Here is a 17,748-nt window from a genome sequence, read left to right as displayed (position 1 = left end):
TCCTTTGAAAGCCAGTTCGCAAATGACCTATAAATACATGAATTCCACACCACAGACGTCAGTAACAACATAAATTATTTTTGCATAGTTTTTCTTTATTACATAATTCCTCCTCCCCGCTCCAGAGTATGAGTTCTGCAGACAAAAGTTTTTCAACAGGTACACACTACTAAAATTCCTGGACACATATTAGTAATGTAATGAAATCATTGTCCAAAAAGTAAGATTGAACATTAAACTAGCACTGATGAATCATAGGTATCCTTCTCTGTAGCTCTACACATTTCAATGAAAATATTTTGCATTTCATCAGCAGCCTTTACTTCCATGTAGCTTCTTCACCAGGCTTCAGCTCTCTATGTAGAATGTATAAAAATAAGAGATGAAAAGGAGGTTAATATTAGTAGAATAATTACTAAAGAATGTGATTAATCTACAATAATCTACCTTGATTTTGACAGTTATGTATAAAATTAACTGTCCTTGCACTCAGTCAGTTAGGAATACTACAATACTAACAAGCTTCCCTTTTTCTACCCAAAGCTTCACTGGATTGAGTCCCTAACTTCCATTCATTTACACAGAAGCACAAAAGACCTCTGAGGAATGAACAGACTTTTTACGTAATGGGATTCAAAAGGAAAAATTCTACTTCTTTCAAATACAAAACAATCACTACTTAAGGGGGAAGAGAACTAGGTGTGAAAGCAGTGGGGATTTTTGCAATATGCCAAAACACCAGCCCAACTTCAGCAGCAAGAAAAGTGCTAAGGTAACAGTGGAGTGTGGAGTGAATCATATGACTACTTTCATATTCAGAAGTAATTGAGGCAAGATCAGGGTAAAAAAAGTCCACCTGCAAACTGGTAATAACATTTTTACTATTAAACTATGCTATGCAGCATGATTTCTTTTTTTGGCTGTTGTTCCATTAACCCTATGGTATAAGACAAAATTAGGAGAACTGACACAAAGGAGGCAATACATTCACTTATCTAAATTGTCCCTGGAAAGTCAACCAGTAAGCCCAGGCTGGTCAGTGTACATCATCACACCCCTCAGCGAAGGTGCAGCAGTTGGCAACATAAATGTTAATTTTAAACCCCCTGGTTATTATTTTTAAAGACACAAACTTATAAAAATGTTTTTGTCAACAAGTGCTGTGACTATTTTAAATTTAAGACAGAAGATTGCTATAATACACTGAAAAAACCAAAAGTTCAAGCACTGCCATTTTCACTGAAGTTTTAGAGAGACCAAATAAGTTTCCAGACTTTCTAACGAAGAACTTGGCAGCAGTTAGGGAACCTTTCTTCGTGACTAAGATAGATCCTAAAGCCCCAATTTTCAGAGGGCATTAGTGACCTTACAGGAATGCTTGCTGACATTTTTAGGGCTTTCTTCCCTTTAATATTTTGACAATGTTACTGATTTTTTTTTTTTTCATACTTAAGAGACTCAAAATGAACAGAGAAGCACTTTCCAAGCACCTTCTATATAATAAGCTCTTGTTTCTGAAGGCAGATAGTTTTTCATCATTCTTTCTGTCCCAATAGCATCCAATCACAAATCCCAAGGGAACGAAGATGTGAACCCAGTGATCACGCACAGCTTGGGCAAAATTCACCATGACTGCTAGAAAGAAAACCATTAAAGGATGAGTTACTGATAAAACTGTACATTGAAAGCATTCCATACCTCGCACCTTTAATCTCAATGTAATCCTATACTGGCATAATCAACATGAGGGCCATCAAACACCTCCCCCAGTCACATGCGATTTTCAAGTCCACAGAGTTTCTTAGAAATAATCATAACTAGTCTCAGCCTCAGAAAATAGGATTTTGTCCTAAAATTAATGAGAAATAGAACGTCTCTAATCAAACAGTTCAATTTAAATTTTCTAGAGTAGTTTACCCATTCAACTTACTTTACTGATACAGAAATTTGCTGTTCTGTAAAACATTACAAATGCACTTACAATCTAGAGTCCTCTAACTGGTGCATGATTACGGGTCACAAGACTGAAAGATGAGCTGTACATAGTGGGTAATTGACAGGCAAGGAATAAAGGACATTTCTAAAATCCAATGACCCTTTTCCAACTTAAACAAAGCCTTCCAGATCTGCGTCTTGCTGCAAGTTATGTGACACCATGAAATCATACAGCCGTGAGCTCTGCATGCTAACTAGGAAGGACACAGCGTCGTTCGTCACAGCTGTTCTAGGCCGGCGGCACGCCGAACAGCGGAGGCAACGCGGGGGGACTGCGGCGGGAGACGCTGCCCTGTCCCGGCCGCTCAGGCCAGAGCTCACGGTACTGGCCCACGAGGGCCCTACCAGCCTCCTGGTCCCGCCGGACACACAGAAATGCTGCTCCTAGCCTGCTTGCTAAGGCGACCGTCTCCCGCACGCCCATGCCCGCAGGGGCATGGGCACTATAAATCCCTGCCTGACCCATGTCTTAGCCGAAGGAAGCAGGGATCGGGCGAAGCGCTCCCAGAGAAGGCTGACACAGGTACCACAGAAACACCACCTCGGCAGCTCCCGCTCCCCCGCGAAATCCCCTGCTGTTACCGTTCCCCGCTACCGCCGAGCCCCGCGCAGCGGCCACACCAAGGGCAACAGGCGGTGAGAGCAGGCCGGAAGAGCCCACGGCCCGCTCAGGGACAGGGGGAGAGAGAGACAGTCACCCCCCACCGCCTCGCGGTGGTGCTGCCTGTTACCCGCTCAGCTTCCGTTCTCCTTCCGCTCGTCTTCCGCAAGATGGCGGAGGGTGTCGTGCCGGGAGGAGGTGGCGGGCTCTCGCTCCGGTGGGCTTGAGAGAGGCTGGGCGGCACGCGGGCGGCCCACGGGCGGCCCACGAGGCAGGTAGCGGCGGCGGCGGCGGCGGCTCTTGGAGGTCAGCGCTGCGGCCGGCCCCGGCTCTCATTGCGAATGCGCCTTTCCTCCTGAGTCCCAGAGTCGCACTCGGCCTGGGCTGAGGCGTGAAGCGCTTGGCTTATGCTACCCGAGCTGGCATTTTCTTTCATTTTATCTTGCGACTGAAGTGGGCGCAGGGCTCGCGCCTTTCATTGCAGTCTGGGCCGGTGAGACTCGTTTCATCAGTGCCGGGTCGCTTTCTCGGTGTTAGGGCGCTTGAGCCCTCCTGTGCAGAACCCTCAGCCCACCCGGTGCTGGGCCCCCTTCAGGCAGTTCCTGGGCTTTGAGGGTCTACAGCCCTGGATGCACCAGGTCCAGGTGCTTTTACCCGATCCAAGGAGGAGCTGCTGTTAGATGACTTAGAATCGGTGCGTTGGTTTGTTGGCTCGTTTGGTTTTTATAATTTTGTGTGGAGTTTGTTCTTGGTTTTTTTGTCTAATTGTAACACCACCCTAAACATCCCACCCCCCATTTTTCTGATAATAAAAGATCTATACGGATCCAAAGTTAATATCCGAGGTTTAACTGATGTCCAGTAGCTTTATTGAGTGGTATTCATAACTAATACCCAGCACATTCTCAGAAACTTATAAAGTTAGACCTAAATAGGTATTTTTCCTTTGGATTAGCCAATGAGACATTTTTTCCCCCCTCATTCAGATTAGTTCTTTTGAAGATTAAACACTTGGAGAGGAAAATGACATCGATTATCAAGTTGACTACGCTGTCAGGGGTGCAGGAGGAATCTGCTCTTTGCTATCTGTTGCAAGTCGATGAATTTCGTTTTCTCTTGGACTGTGGCTGGGATGAAAACTTTTCTATGGATATTATTGATTCTCTGAGGAAGTAAGTTTTTCAATCCTTACACTTTTTGTTGTTGTAGATTTTGTCCTGTTGGGGAAAGTTTTCAAAATACCGTGCAGTGCTATGTGCATGGTGGTGTTATAGCTAAAATTGTTCTTTTTGTTTGAAGTATGTTTTATATGAAAAGAACTACGATGCTGAAACATTTCCGTTATAAATCTGGTGGGGAAGTGGTTATGAAGCTAGTGAATTTATTAACTGCAATTCTCAAACTGTTCTGTGTTTGTTTTGGCTTAGTTGTTTTGTTTGTTTTCATAAACATGCAAGGTATCAGAGTTTATAGGAGACAGACCTTGGCTCTAAAGTAATTTGGAGTGATTTAGTTTTAAATAAAACAATCCTTCGTGTGTATAGTGTTTGAGCTCTGCTTCTTGTTGCAATTTGAGTAGATCATCAGTCAGGAACACAGTTTCTATAGTTATACCAGCCCTGCAAAGAAATAGACTTTGAAATGTCTAGATGCAAACGCTGAACTTTTTCTGAAGGTTGACATGAAGGAGTTTTTCAGTTATGGTAAGTAGTAAGTTTATTTTGCAAGAAAAAAAAGTCTGTTTGTAAACTGAGTAAACCCCCCAAAACTGGCACATAAATTTTCTTAGATGATGCTCCTCAGTTAACATATCTTCTGGTGTCCAAGTATATATTAAAGCCTTTCTAATCAGGAATTTCAAGGTCTTCCAGAAGGTCTTCCAGACCTTGAAATAATTTTCAGGAGTCACTTGCGTTTTTAGGTAGTATCTGTAACTTTTGATTAAGTCTTTGAAAATTTTGTTCTAAACCTGGAAGGGCTTAAGTTTTCTTGTTTGGCATTCAAGCTGTGTGTGTATTCTCAAAATAGCCATTACAGATTTTTTTTTTACCAGCTTCTGTTGTCTCTCTTTTTGTAGACATGTACACCAGGTTGATGCTGTTCTTCTTTCTCATCCTGACCCTCTACACCTTGGTGCTCTTCCTTATGCAGTTGGAAAAATGGGATTGAATTGTGCCATTTATGCAACTATTCCTGTATATAAAATGGGACAGATGTTTATGTATGATCTCTACCAGGTATATTTAAGCTTATGCTTTTGTATACAGCATTGTTGACATGGTGGAATGCTCAGGTTCTTGAATGGCCTATACTTCTTATTTGTTGTAGTCCCGCCATAATACTGAGGATTTCACTCTCTTTACCTTGGATGATGTAGATGCAGCCTTTGATAAGATACAGCAGCTGAAGTTTTCTCAGATTGTGAACTTGAAAGGTAAAAATATCACTAAAGTTTCAATAAATGACTTATAGTGAAAGGCAACATAGTCATTAAGAGTTGAAGTAACCTTTTTTAAAAGGGAGTCAGTTTTCAAATTTTAAGTTCCTTCAGAGGGCTGAATTCTGTAGCCCTGTGTTTGCCTGTATCAGCTGAATGTTTGTCTCCTTAATTGTATGTAGAAATGGGTAGAATTTCCACTTAATGAGTTGAAGGTCATATTACACTATATTTATATATTTGTTTCTCCTTTGTGGGTTTTTTGGTTTTTCTTGGAATTTGCTCATGTCTCTCAAAAGCATTTACTCAACACTAGCGGTGGATGCCTCAGAAATCTGCAGTAATCACTAACACAAAGAAAATATTTCTAGAGAATGAATAGGTTTCAGAGCTTAGGTTGCAGCATATGGATGAGGTAATGAGAAGGTCTTCACAGACTGGATGATACTCAGTGTAGCTTATTGCTAGCAACTGTGGCATCTGCAATCAGCAGTTTTTCAGTCTTGTTGAATTCAAAGTTTGGAATGAAATGGAAACCCTGTTCTTGAGCAAGGAAACTTAGAAACTCACCGCCAGCAGCTTGTCTCCGAGGTGTAGTATCTCCCCATTCTTGAAAGCTGCTTGCCAAAGTATATGTGCTGTGATTTGGAAAGTAGAAATAGGATGCTGTACTTGAAATAGTTTTAGTTTTACTCTGACAAAGATACAGGCTAGCACAAATGATGAGGAGCAGCAGTGCATTAAAAAAGACAAAGCATCAGGTGCTGAAAAGATCCATCATCCCTGGCCGCAGCACATGAACAAATTGCCTTGTGTTGTTTGACTGGCATGTTTGTCATTGTGGAAAACTTGGAGTCTGTGTAATTTGTATGTGTGTTTTGTAAGCACCTAGACTGTGAATGATACAGTAAATGTTTTGTGTTGGTGCATAGAGGAGTCAGCCTTTCAACAGTGTACTTGCTTTCATGTGATGTGCTTGTTATATAATTTATTGTTGCTGAGGTCTGTAGTCAGAGCAGCTCTGCAGTGTCTCTGAGTACCAGTGGGTGGTAGAGGGAAGAGGTGATCTTCAGTTTCTTTTTCTGGGGCAAAATAGAAGTGAATTGCAAAAATTTCTGCAGTTAGTGGTTATATGGGAAAGATAGATATGATACTGATTTTTTCGTACTTCATTTGATGTTTTTACCTAGTAACAATTTTGGCATTCAGTTGTTTAAAACTACTGTCTCTTGTTCAGAGTAATAGATTTTAACAAATTTAAGATATTTAAAATACTGAAAACTTTTGTAGGCAAAGGACATGGTTTGTCAATCACCCCATTGCCAGCTGGCCACATGATAGGAGGCACAATTTGGAAAATTGTCAAGGATGGAGAAGAAGAAATTGTTTATGCAGTTGATTTCAACCACAAGAGGGAGATGTAAGTTCAACGCAGCAATGTTTATTTGTTAGACGTCATTAAGTGGTGTGATGGTTTGAATGGGTCAAACCGAAACAGTGAGTCGACCTGGCTTATTTCCCAACACAGAAGTGAGGAACAAGTAACACAAAAAAAACCCTTGGGATTGAGACAACAACAAAGAAGTGAGAGAAGAATAGAGTTTACTGATCAAAAACCAGATAAACATGGTACAAAATGCCTATACCCTAGCCTATGTGCAGAAGCAGCACAGTGCAAAGCAACAGCAAGCAGAAGCAAGTGAGCCAAAAACCCAAGCCAGAAAACTACTTCCCCATCTCATTGTCATGCCACCATCCCAACAGAGAAGACCAACACCCAAAAAACCTGGAACCCAGAAGCAGCAAATGGAACAGGAAGCCTCCCATGTTTCAGTCTGAACTCCAAGCACCATAATCCTGTGCTCCAGCCATTATTTTCATTTTTGAAGCTGGCATGACTGTGGCATGGGATGAATAACAGCAGCAGGTTCGATTCAATCCATGACAGGTGGTCAATATTTAGAGTCTGATAAAGAAGTACAAAAGTAACTTTTTCCAGCTCTAATAAGACCACTAATTTCCCTTGTGTTCCAGTTGATAGGTTTGAAACAAGCACTAACTCTGTCTTTTTTCATTCCATTCAGTTTTAATTATTTGTTACTTGGAGCAGGAAAGATCCTGCTACTGAGGAGTTTGACTTTTGTATGTGCAAAATTCTGGAAGTTAGCTGCCTTACATTTTTCTCATAAAACAGAAATGCAAAAAAATTAGAATGTCAGGTTTGTGTGTGTTTGTTTTTTCCCCACAGCCACCTGAATGGATGTTCCTTGGAAATGCTGAGCAGGCCTTCATTGCTTATTACAGATTCATTTAATGCTACGTATGTACAACCCAGGAGGAAACAAAGGGATGAACAGTTACTGAGTATGTATTCTCTTTGGGCTTGAAAACAGCAGTTATGTGATTTATTAGCAACTGTAAATTGTTTTCCTATGAGAAATTCATCAGCATCCAAACTAAGAACCATTACTAAAATTTAACAAATTGTGAATTACTCTTTTCTCATGGTACTGATCTGTGGGTTAAACCTTTTCCTTCAAACAATGAACCGTGTTTGAAAGAGTTCAAGTATTTCACCCAGTATCAATTAATCTCTTCAGGGATTTTTAAATTACCTTCCTCAGTAGACTATTTTTTAAACTCCATTGTACTGTTTGTTTTGTGGTGTGCAGTTTGTTTTGGGTTTTTTTAATTTTAAATTAAAACAAAGGTAGTGTTGCAGTAGTGAGATCTTCAAAGCTACCAAGAAAACTCCATCTGCCTTCAGTTTTGGTGCAAATGTGGCTTTGGGTCTCTCTCTTTTATATTTCTCTCTCTCTTTATTTCTCTGTTCAATTTGCTTTTGATTATGATTGCTACTGTGATATAACAAACAAACCCAAGCTGCACATTTCTAATCTTGGTCCAAAGTTTAAGTAGTTTTTAATTTTGTTTTTAATTCTTTTTAGCTAATGTTTTGGAGACATTACGAGGTGATGGAAATGTATTAATAGCTGTGGATACGGCAGGCAGAGTTCTGGAACTTGCTCAACTTCTTGATCAGATCTGGAGAACGAAAGATGCAGGCTTAGGAGTCTACTCTCTAGCACTTTTAAATAACGTCAGCTACAATGTAGTGGAGTTCTCTAAATCACAGGTTAGTTTTGATGTTAAAATGCAATTGTGAAAGAGGGTAATGGAACATGTATGCAAAAGCATTTGGTTCTCTTTAATAGTAAAAAATGGGCTTCCTAACTGGGTGGTGTTCTTGCTCTGTAGTGCATGTTCGTGTCAGGTCTTTCAATCAAGTTAAACAGGGCCCAGTCATGGCTCTGGGCATGTTTCTTGATAGTAATTTCCATGCTTATCACAAGACTTGTTGGCACAGTTTACAGCTGTTAAAAAAGAGGTCTTAAAGTACTTGTTTCTGCGTTGTTTACACTCAGCACTATTTCTACACTTGCTAAGAAATGATGTAATCATGCTTATTGAACCCTGTACATCTTATCAAGCTCAGAATGTGTATTCTCTGTTTTAATATGTATTTAGGTTGAATGGATGAGTGACAAGTTGATGAGATGCTTTGAAGACAAGAGAAACAATCCTTTTCAGTTCCGCCATCTCTCCTTATGTCATAGCCTGTCTGATCTGGCTCGAGTGCCTAGTCCAAAAGTTGTTCTTGCCAGTCAACCTGACTTAGAGTGTGGTTTTTCTAGAGATCTTTTCATTCAGTGGTGCCAGGATTCCAAAAACTCTATAATTTTAACTTACCGCACTACACCTGGAACATTGGCACGATTCTTGATTGATAATCCTTCTGAAAAAGTTATAGATATTGAGGTAAGAGTTGTCTGTGCACCTCAAAGTTTTTTATCCTGGGCTATCTGGGGGAATAATGAGCAAAACTAAACTTAGTTTCCTCTTTATGTTTCTAGTGGCAGATGGAAGTCTGAAATGTTGCATGCTTAACCTATTGTGGATAAACTTCAATAAAAATAGGTCTTATAGTAACTGCAAGATGCTTTTGGTGGTGTGATGGAATAAGTATTCCATAGAGATGAGCATGAAGTTGCTTTTAAATATTTATCTTTAGACAACATTTCCCATTGTGTTTTCGTTAGAATAGAAAATAAATTCTGCTTGAAGTTAGAATAGAATAGAATAAACCAGGTTGGAAGACACCTTTGAGATCGAGTCCAATCTATCATCCAACACTAATCAACTAAACCATGGCACCAAGCACCCCATCAAGTCTCTTCCTAAACATCTCCAGTAATGGTGACTCCACCACCTCTGATACACACAGATCATAACATGACAGATTATTCTTGCTGGAAAATACTCTGGGTTTGGATGATGGGAGAGTCAAGTCAAATTAGTATCATATATCCCACCAGAGTTTGAAAGATAAGTTAGAAATTTGAGCACATTTAGTTGTTACTCATGCTTTCAAATTATATTCAGTAACTTATATATAAATGCTCTAGTGAATATTGTTAATTTATGGGAGTCCCCTGTGATCACAGTGAGAATTTACACCCACCTTTATTACCATTTCAGATTTCATTGGAAGCATTGCATTACAGAATTAGATAATTACTAGAAATCAGAAAAAAATAAAAAAATTTACTGTTGTTTTTCCCACTAGTGTGACTGTGCCAAGTTCTTCTGGTTTGTGTTAGCAACATGAAAATTGAAAAACCTCTGCTCATCTCAGAGCATTTGTGTTCAGTTATTGGAAGGAGATTACTTGAACATGTTGTAAGGTGTTTTTGTAAAGCTAATTGATTTCAGAAATGTTTTTTTGTTAAAGTAGACTCTGCTAATAGATGGCATTGTCATGATGTTGCCAGGCTAAGGTGCCACGTTTGCATAAATCTTCTCTTGTGGGTGACATGCAAGTTGTGCTTGCCCTTGATACTTAAACACAAGTATTCTTGTCAGCAGCGTGTAGGGAAAGTATTAGAATTGTTTCAGCTGTCAACAATAGTACCAATTGTAATTCTGTCTACAGCTGAGAAAACGTGTCAAGCTGGAAGGAAAAGAACTTGAAGAATACTTAGAAAAGGAGAAACTAAAAAAGGAAGCGGCTAAGAAGTTAGAACAATCCAAAGAGTAAGTGTATTGGCTGCTCCTGCATTCTGTTGTTGTGATCAGAATTGGGTGATCATCCTGCTGCTTCAGCCATTCACAGGGAAAAATGAAAAAGTGGTAGTTTTTATAGACTTGCCCGAGGGCACTGAGGAATTGGAGATGGTTGTCTTTAATATGTGCTTAGAACAGACCTGTTTCATCTGCCATTTGACTGTGAGCTCTTTCTCAGATATATAAAGTGCCCTTGTCCTTGGTTGGTGTTATGTCAACTGCTATTTTCCAGCCAGTCTGTTTATGTAATATTAAACTTGAAGCAATAAAGGAAGTATACATTATTTTGGAATCTCATTTCAGGGCAGATATTGATTCCAGTGATGAGAGTGATGTTGAAGAGGATATTGATCAGCCAACTGTACATAAGACCAAACATGATTTGATGATGAAAGGTGAAGGTAGCCGGAAAGGAAGCTTCTTCAAACAGGCAAAGAAATCTTATCCGATGTTTCCAGCCCCTGAAGAAAGAATTAAATGGGATGAATATGGCGAGATTATCAAGTGTGTAGTGGTGATGAATGCTAACATGTAGTAGCTATGAAATAATTTTAAAATAGAAGTAATAAAACTCCTACTAATTTTGTTTGTTCTGCAGCACTGTTATGTACTCTTCTAACCACAGTAACTTCTGAACAATTAGGACAGTTTGTGCAAAGTCTCACATGAAGCTTATGATAGCATTGAAGCTGCAGAGTGCTGCTCCTTAGCCTGTGTTCACACCTCATAGGATGTATTTACACTCCAGGCTTTTTTCCCTTTGCTTTTATCTTATAAGATACATTTTACTTTTTTTAAAATCTGACTTTATTTGTGCCTCAAATCACACATAATTTTGATAAATTTATAATGAAGGGAAAGAACATCATTCATCCTAGAAAAATCTAGTGGTGCTTGTCCTATTTGCATAAGGAATACTTGCTAGAAAACCTCAACTTGTTAGTATTTCTCAAGATACCAAAGTTCTGTTTTAAGCTAGGAAGGTGATATTTTACAAATGAGCTGTGATGAAATAGGGAAATATTAGAGGCAGGTGTAATAAAAATGTTACCAATCACAATTACAAAACAGCTCATTAGTAACAGTACTGGTTTAGTTTTTATATCATGTGGTATTTTGGTTTTACTGTAAGACTGTTAAAAGCAAAATGCCTTTCATTCTTTAGACCTGAGGATTTTCTAGTTCCAGAACTTCAAGCAACAGAAGAAGAAAAAAGCAAATTAGAATCTGGTTTGACAAATGGAGAAGAGCCTATGGACCAGGATTTATCAGATGTTCCTACCAAATGTATTTCTGCAACAGAATCCATGGAAATTAAGTGAGTGACTTTGTTCTCAGTTCTGCTAGAACAGAGAAAATGAGGAAAGCAAAAGCCCAGTCAGGAATCAATGTGGCCACTCTTGTGTAAGAGGTAACAAAAGATGTTGTTTACAAATACATAAACAAGAAAAAGAGGGCCAGGGAAAATGTCTGTCTTCTGTTGGATGCAGGGTGGGAATGTTGTCATCAAGGATGAGGAAAGACTGAGATACTTAATACCCTCTTTGCTTCAGTCTGTAATAGACCATTTATCCTCAGGGTATTGAGTCTCCCTGAGCTGGAAGACAGGGGTAGAGAGCAGAATAAACATCCCATAATCCAGGAGGGAGCAGTTAGCGACCTGCTATGCCACCTGGACACTCAAAAGTCTATGGTGCCACATGGGATTCACCTGGGAGTACTGAGGGAGATGGCAGAGGAGCTTTCAGCCAATCTGTCATATATTAGCAGTCCTAGTTAACAAATGGGGACCCAAACAAATGGTGGCTTGCCAGTGTGATGACCAGATATCTACATCGGCCCGAAGGAGGATCCAGGGAACAACAGGCTTGTCAGCCTAGCCTCAGTACTGGAGAGTATGATCACACACCAAGACAACCAGGCATCAGGCCCAGCCAGCATAAGTTCATGTAAGACTGTTCCTGTCTAACGAACCTGATTTTGTTCTGTGACCAGCTGACCTGCCTAGCAGATGAGGGGAAAGCTGTTGATGTTTTCTACCTGGACTTTACTAAGTGTTTTACACCCTCTGCTGCAGCATTCTCCTAGAGAAGCTGGTGGCTCATGACTTGGGTGTACTCTTCACTGGGTGAGAAATTGGTTGGGTAGCCAAGCCCACAGAATGGTGGTGAATGGAGTTAAATACAGTTGGAGACTGGTCACAAGTGGTGTTCCTCAGGGCTCAGTTTTGGGGCTACTCTTTAATATCTTTGTCAGTGATCTGGATAAGGGGATTGAGTGCTCCCCCAGTAAACTTGCAGATGGCACCAAATCGGATATGAACGTTGATCTGCAGGAGGGTAGGAAGGCTCTGCAAAGGCATCTGGACAGGCTGTATTGATGGGCTGAGGTCAGTCACGTGAGGTTTAACAAAGCCAAGTGCTGGGTCCTGCACTTTGGTCGTAACAACCCCGCGCACACTACAGGCTTGGGCTTCCCAAGTGGCTGGGAAGTTGCCTGGTAGGAAGGGAGGTGTTGGTTGAGAGCTGGCTGAAACTAAGCCAAAAAGGTATGCAGGTGGCCAGAGTGGGCAGCAACCTGAATCAGGAATAGTGTGGTCAGCAAGACCAGGGAAGTGGTTGTTCCCCTATACTCAGCACTGGTGAAGCCACACATTAAGTAGTGTCCAGTTCTGGGCCTCTCACTTTAAGAAGCATGTTGAGTTGCTAGAGTGTGTCCAGAGAAGGGCAACAAAGCTGGTAAAGGGTCTAGAGAACAAAGTTTATGAGGAGCAGCTGAAGGAACTGAAATTGATTACTCTGGAGAAGGGAGGCTGAGGGGAGACCTTCTCACTTTGTACAACTACCTGAAAGGAGGTTGTAGTGAGGTGAGGGGTCAGTCTCTTTTTCTAGGTAACTAGCAGTAGGGTGAGAGGAAATGGGCTCAAGTTGCACCAGGGGAGGTTTATATTGGATATTAGGAAAAATTTCTTTACTGAAAGAGTGGTCAGGCATTGGGATGGGCTGCCCAGAGAGGTGATCAAAAAAAATAGAGATGGGGCACTTCAGAACATGGTTTAGTGAGTGTGGTGTTGATGGGTTGGACTTTATTTTAGAAGTCTTTTGCAGCCTTAATGATTCATTGAGTAGTGGTGGCATGGATACAGTGAAAATTGGGCAAAAGGCTTGCTTGGAATGAAGTTGGAAAGGGCAAGCCCTTTTTTGTGTTTGGGTTTTTTGTTGTGTGCATTTGGTTGTTTTTGTTTTTTTTTCTTCTCCCTTGTGGTGTCTTAAGTTATTTTTTATTAGTCTTTCTGAGAGTATGGTACAGAAACATATGGTTCCCCACTCTTAAGAAATTTACAGCTTGTTCCCTGTCTGATGGAGACAATTGAAAGAGGGAGAGCAAACCATACAGTAGTATATTAGCATAGGTACTGCAGTGTGTATATATTTTGTTAAATGTATTTTAATAAATTCTTCTTTATCTCATCTTTTGGATCACAGTAAGTGCTGATAATTTGACAGTTCTGTATTTTATTGCTCCATAATCTCTCTTGCGCTGACAGCTTTTGCTTATACAAAATAATTTCCAAATAGCTTTAATTTTTGAACGAAATATTGTGGTGATTTAATCTTTTAAACAACAAAAAAAATATATTCTTGGGCTTTTTATTTGCACTAGAGCCAGAGTTACATACATTGACTATGAAGGACGCTCCGACGGGGACTCAATTAAAAAAATCATCAACCAAATGAAGCCAAGGCAGCTGATCATTGTCCATGGGCCACCTGAAGCGAGTCAGGACCTTGCAGAATGTTGCAGAGCGTTTGGTGGAAAAGATATTAAAGTTTACATGCCAAAACTACATGAAACTGTAGATGCAACCAGTGAAACTCACATTTATCAGGTAAGGTACTGGGAATTGTTAGTTGTGTTACTACTGTGAATGGTAGTAGAGCTGTATTAGCTGACTCTAGTTTGGCCCTCTATTCTTTGGGAGCAGAGAGACAATACTACCTACATGTACACTTCGCTTTGTGTAATCAAGATGTTGGCAGCATTCCTGTCTTCTACACGAGCTTTCTCCTTACATTTATTATTCATAAGTGCTTGAAAGCTTAAATGACAAAATTGTGATTTTTTTTTTTTAAACAAAACACGTATCTGAATAAAATTGTAATTGGTTTGGGTTTAATTTACTTTTTAATATAGAGGAGAAATTATTTAGTTTGTTTTCTCTTTGAAGCTTTTTGAACAAATAGATTACACTAGAGATGCTGAATTAGAAAGTAGTAGATGTGAGTGGGGCATCAGAATCCCAGTGTCTTCTGAGTGGCCTGTGCTGCAGACAGATAGTAGGTTGCAATATTCTTCATACAGCTGCAGCCTTGGTTCCACTATCTATGCACAATCCATGTGATCAGCCCCCTTTGTTGTGGGACTGACTTTAATGGGTTAAAGTCAGAGGAATCGGGGACAAGGGAATGTTTTTGTCACTTCAAAATCTGATACTTACAACATCCCTTCTTACAATAAAATATTCTGAAAGTGCAGAACATCCTACCTTGGCAATACCAATTCCCTCCTTTCCCTCCCCAAAAGAGTATGGAGAGTATGGAGAGACTGTGAAAGGAAAATTTTTAAAACTTGAAGTAAGACCTCTTGTGTTTTCCATCAAACTAATAGTAGTTCATTTTTGCACATCCCAGGTCAGGTTAAAAGATTCTCTGGTCAGTTCCCTTCAGTTCTGTAAAGCCAAGGATGCTGAGCTGGCTTGGATAGATGGTGTTCTGGACATGCGGGTTTCAAAAGTGGATACTGGAGTTATTTTGGAAGAGGGAGAGCTAAGGGAAGATGAAGAATTAGAGATGCAAATGGATGTCCCTTCATCAGACTCCAGTGTTGTTGCACAGCAGAAGGCCATGAAAAGCCTCTTTGGTGATGATGACAAGGAGATGTGTGAGGAGAGTGAGATCATTCCTACTTTAGAACCTCTGCCACCTCACGAGGTACAGAAATTATGCTTATCTGCACTTCACAAGCTTCGTATTAATTTGCCTTTTCTGGTGCTTAGAGGTCAATACTGTGATCTTAGACAAATGAAATCCTAACTGTTTGATTTTTTTTCTTTGTTAACCTAGTACTTTCTTTGTTCATTGCTGAAAAGCATAAAATCTAACCTCTTACATCCAGTGACAGTGCCTAGCATACACTGCCATCTACATTTAATTAACATGTTTCCTATATGTGGTTCTTGCAGACTTGGAAGTCAGTTGGCATTTAGTCACCTGGATTTTATTATATTTTGTTGATGCTGTGTGAAAATACTTCACATGCTTGAGATACAGTTCTTTGTAATTTATATGTCCCTGTTTCTATAGTAGTGATTTGAGAGTTCATTCATCTTTTCTATAACTTTATCTTTACTCTTAAAATACTTAGCATGTGAGTAGGTATTATTTTATGTTTTTGTTGAATTATTGCAATGCTTTCTAATCCTAGAATTGCTTTTTAAGACAGTTACACAGTCCTAAAGCAGCCTCCTCAAGACAACTCTAAAATCTCTTCAGATTTATGACAACTGTCATAAAAGTATGTACTGATAAGTAATGCAGCTTACTGCAGCTCTGTCCCTGGCATAGCAGGCCGTGGAAGAGGAATGTTCAGTGACAGCTTTACAACATTAGTCCTCAATATGTGAGCAAAGAGGGGAGCATTTCCTTTACTTGATGGGTAAACTTTGAAGTCCTTCCAATCCTGGAAATACCTTTCTTGAGAGAAACAGAACTGAACTAATCTTCTCATTTATAGTCCTGTAGTTTAGACCACACTGCTGCTAGCTCAATTAGGATGAGATCTTTGGAAAAATGGCAGGTATTAAATAGCAGAAGTATTAAAATCTTGTGTGTTGTTTAAAGGTTCTTGGACATCAGTCTGTGTTTATGAATGAGCCAAGGCTCTCTGACTTCAAGCAAGTTCTTTTGCGAGAAGGTATACAAGCTGAGTTTGTAGGAGGAGTGCTTGTGTGCAACAATCTGGTGGCTGTTCGCAGGGTAGGTGTTCTGTGTCTTAAGCTTCTGTAAATAGCATTCTAAATGAAAATTGAGGTTTTCTCACTAGTGAAAAGATTATAAATTGAAATATGTTTTTTGTTTCAGACTGAAACAGGGCGCATTGGACTGGAAGGCTGTCTCTGCCCGGACTTCTATAGGATAAGAGACCTTTTATACGAGCAATATGCTATTGTTTGAGGAAAGTGCTGCAAGATGTTTTTACTTGGAACTTTTAAAGGCAGTGGGGATTTCTCCCAATTTTGAGTTTTTGTAGTTTTCTAATTTATGCAGGGGAAACTTACTTCATAAAGAACAGCTAACTGCCCTGAACATGTAAATGTCTGCTACTGTCGTTCTTTATAAGTCTGTTGGTACATTCCATGTTGACAACTTCAAAACTGTTATGACTTGCCATCCCCCCCATAACACATTAAATGAGTTCATCACTAGGAAACCTTCCCTCAGGAAAGGTTCAGTATGTCAGGACGTACTTTGGTTTCATAGATTCCCTGCCAAAGAGTACAAAATACAATTTTTATAGTAATTTTTCCATTCCAAAATAAGATTAAATAGGGAATTGCTAGCTGCTTTTGGTTTTGTTCTTTCCTGGGTTTTGGGTGGTTGGTTGAGTTTTCATTGGTGTTGGGGTTGTTTGTTTGTTTTTTAAAGTAGCTTCAATTGAGGAACAGCCTTGAATGTGTTGGGGTTTTTTGGTTGTTGGTTGGTTGGTTTGTGGGTTTGTGTTTTGGTTTGGTTTTTTTTTTAAATGGAAGTTGGTTAAAGTACATTTTTGGTAAGATGACCTAAAACTAGACTACCAAAACTTGCCCCTAGTGTTAGTCTGGTTGCAGTTAATATGGTGTCTGCTTCATGTTACAGATTTTGTTTCCAAAAGAATTTAGTTTTTTATATGAAGTATTAACCTGCAGTATCAAACAACTACTAGAAGACTAGGTAATATTGCCAGGCAGTTTAAAATCCAGTAATTGTATGCTTCAGAATAACTTCTGTACAAACCTGTTGAGTTTGTAACTTCTAGCTTTTGCACAGTTATTCCAGCTAAAAAGTATTTTCCAAGCCTTCTTTTTCATCCTGAAGTTTTTTCTGTGCCCTGCTATTATGTCCAGAGTGCCATGAGCCAAGTTCAGGCAAATCCATTCTCTGAAAGCTGAGTTTGCCTGGTTTATATAAACAATACTTTTGTGCCATGTTTCATTGCAGTTGCTTCTTTTGTGCCACTTTTCATTCTAGTTGACAGTGGCACTTGCTGTAGCTGCTGATGCTAGGAATTGACCTTACCTTTTTAGGTGAATATGAGCACAGTTTGGGGTACCTTAGTTTCTCAGATGTTAACTTATGCAAACAAATGGCCACTAAAGAGTTTATTTAATCCTTTTCTTCCCTGCCCATATGTGAAACATGGGGGGATGGGGGAGGGCAAAGAAACCCACATCCTAACACCTGCTAGAACTATGTATAGTAAAAATATAAAAATCTTGAGAACTTAATGCTGAGTGAGAGTATATTTTGTTACACGGAGGAACTCTTGGCTAGGA

At 39.8% G+C, this 17,748-nt stretch overlaps 2 protein-coding genes across 6 annotated transcripts; one reads left to right on the top strand and one right to left on the bottom strand.

Annotated features, from left to right (window-relative positions):
• Positions 1-61: 61 nt before the first annotated feature.
• Positions 62-2,683, bottom strand: NDUFB1 (NADH:ubiquinone oxidoreductase subunit B1). Of its 4 annotated transcripts, none has more exons than XM_054162216.1 (3): positions 2,537-2,665; positions 1,491-1,632; positions 62-356 (listed from the first exon to the last, which is right to left on the bottom strand). In XM_054162216.1, the coding sequence occupies exons 2-3, from the start codon at positions 1,628-1,630 to the stop codon at positions 320-322; spliced, it is 177 nt and encodes a 58-aa protein (XP_054018191.1). In that variant the 5' UTR covers positions 1,631-1,632; positions 2,537-2,665; the 3' UTR covers positions 62-319. The 4 variants fall into 4 exon arrangements, with proteins under 4 accessions (XP_054018191.1, XP_054018193.1, XP_054018192.1 ...); XM_054162218.1 differs by having other exon boundaries at positions 1,491-1,635; positions 2,537-2,557; XM_054162217.1 differs by having other exon boundaries at positions 63-356; positions 1,491-1,635; positions 2,578-2,683.
• Positions 2,684-2,889: 206 nt separating this feature from the next.
• On the top strand, positions 2,890-16,890 carry CPSF2 (cleavage and polyadenylation specific factor 2). 2 transcript variants are annotated; one of them, XM_054161902.1, is made up of 15 exons: positions 2,890-2,902; positions 3,583-3,768; positions 4,674-4,833; positions 4,925-5,030; positions 6,324-6,453; positions 7,282-7,397; positions 7,982-8,169; positions 8,562-8,852; positions 10,027-10,127; positions 10,461-10,661; positions 11,323-11,475; positions 13,821-14,046; positions 14,849-15,148; positions 16,058-16,192; positions 16,298-16,890. In XM_054161902.1, exons 2-15 carry the CDS (start codon positions 3,620-3,622, stop codon positions 16,388-16,390), a joined length of 2,349 nt encoding a protein of 782 aa, XP_054017877.1. In that variant the 5' UTR covers positions 2,890-2,902; positions 3,583-3,619; the 3' UTR covers positions 16,391-16,890. The 2 variants fall into 2 exon arrangements, with proteins under 2 accessions (XP_054017877.1, XP_009903114.1); XM_009904812.2 differs by lacking the exon at positions 2,890-2,902 and adding an exon at positions 3,069-3,290.
• The last annotated feature ends 858 nt before the right edge of the window (positions 16,891-17,748 follow it).

Source organism: Dryobates pubescens, chromosome 5 (assembly GCF_014839835.1).
Source record: "Dryobates pubescens isolate bDryPub1 chromosome 5, bDryPub1.pri, whole genome shotgun sequence".
Lineage (NCBI taxonomy): Eukaryota > Metazoa > Chordata > Aves > Piciformes > Picidae > Dryobates > Dryobates pubescens.
Note: the sequence above shows the minus strand (reverse complement) of the source record. Positions and strands in the feature narration are given on the sequence as shown.